Source organism: Eimeria mitis, genomic scaffold (genome assembly GCF_000499745.2).
Source record: "Eimeria mitis Houghton genomic scaffold, Emh_scaff656, whole genome shotgun sequence".
Classification (NCBI taxonomy): Eukaryota; Apicomplexa; class Conoidasida; order Eucoccidiorida; family Eimeriidae; genus Eimeria; species Eimeria mitis.
In genome coordinates this window covers 3,177-4,022 of record NW_013574706.1, presented here as the reverse complement: position 1 = coordinate 4,022, position 846 = coordinate 3,177, and the positions used below count along the sequence as shown (strand labels likewise).

The 846-nt window shown below is 58.5% G+C and overlaps 1 protein-coding gene across 1 annotated transcript in view; it reads left to right on the top strand.

Moving 5' to 3' along the window:
• Window positions 1-846, top strand: part of EMH_0018880 (CAM kinase, CDPK family, putative) — a gene marked incomplete at both ends in the record, with an annotated part of 6,130 nt that overhangs the window by 2,475 nt on the left and 2,809 nt on the right. The window contains 2 exons of the mRNA XM_013501244.1: window positions 3-687; window positions 779-846. Coding sequence (XP_013356698.1) covers window positions 3-687; window positions 779-846 — 753 coding nt within the window. The remainder of the gene's footprint in view (window positions 1-2; window positions 688-778) is intronic.

Here is an 846-nt window from a genome sequence, read left to right as displayed (position 1 = left end):
AGCAGCAGCAGCAGGGGGGAAGGGATCCGATGGTGCGTGTGCTGCTGCGAAGGGACTTCTGCTGCTGCTGCTGACGGCTCCTCCGCTACTTCTTTTCTTTCTAGCCCCTCAACTGCTTCTTCTCCTTCTCCCCTGAGGCTGCCTATCCCTGCGCGGGGTTTGCGGCGGCTGCAGCACCCGCGGCTGCAGCAGCAAGCAGCAGCAGCACCAGCAGCAGCACCAGCAGCAGCAGCAGCAGCAGCAGCAGCAGCAGCAGAGGATACACGACCGCCGCGGTGTCTCCGTCGGCTGCAGCTACCCAAGCTGCAGTCTCCTCTGTCTCTTGATTCTCCTTCTTTGGCTGTTTTGCATGCAGAGAGCAGCAGCATAGAACAGCCCCAAAGTAGCTGCTGCTGCTGCATGCATGCAGTAGACGGGCTAGCAGCAGCAGCAGCAGCAGCAGACGAATCAAGTGGTTTCTTCTCAAGCATCAGCAGCAGCAACAGATGCAGCAGCTGCTGCAGAGCCTATGAGACAGATAGAGGAGGGGGGGGGCCCCCGGGGGCCCCCAGCAGCCCCCTGAACGATGCCTTTGAAGCAGCAGCACAAGCAGCACATGTTGCTGCTTGTGCTGCAGCACAAGCAGCAGCGCATGCAGCAGTATTAAAAAGACAAGCAGAGGAGGCGTTGCTGCTGCACAGCAGCCAGGTGTATGCTGAGCCCCCTTTTAGTGTATACCCTGATCTAGAGAGAGATATACATATAGACTATGATTTGTATTGCGGCCAGTTGAGTACAGGCGAGAGAGAAACAGCAGCAGCAGCAGCAGCAGCAGCAGCAGCAGCAGCAGCAGCAGGAGCTGGAGCC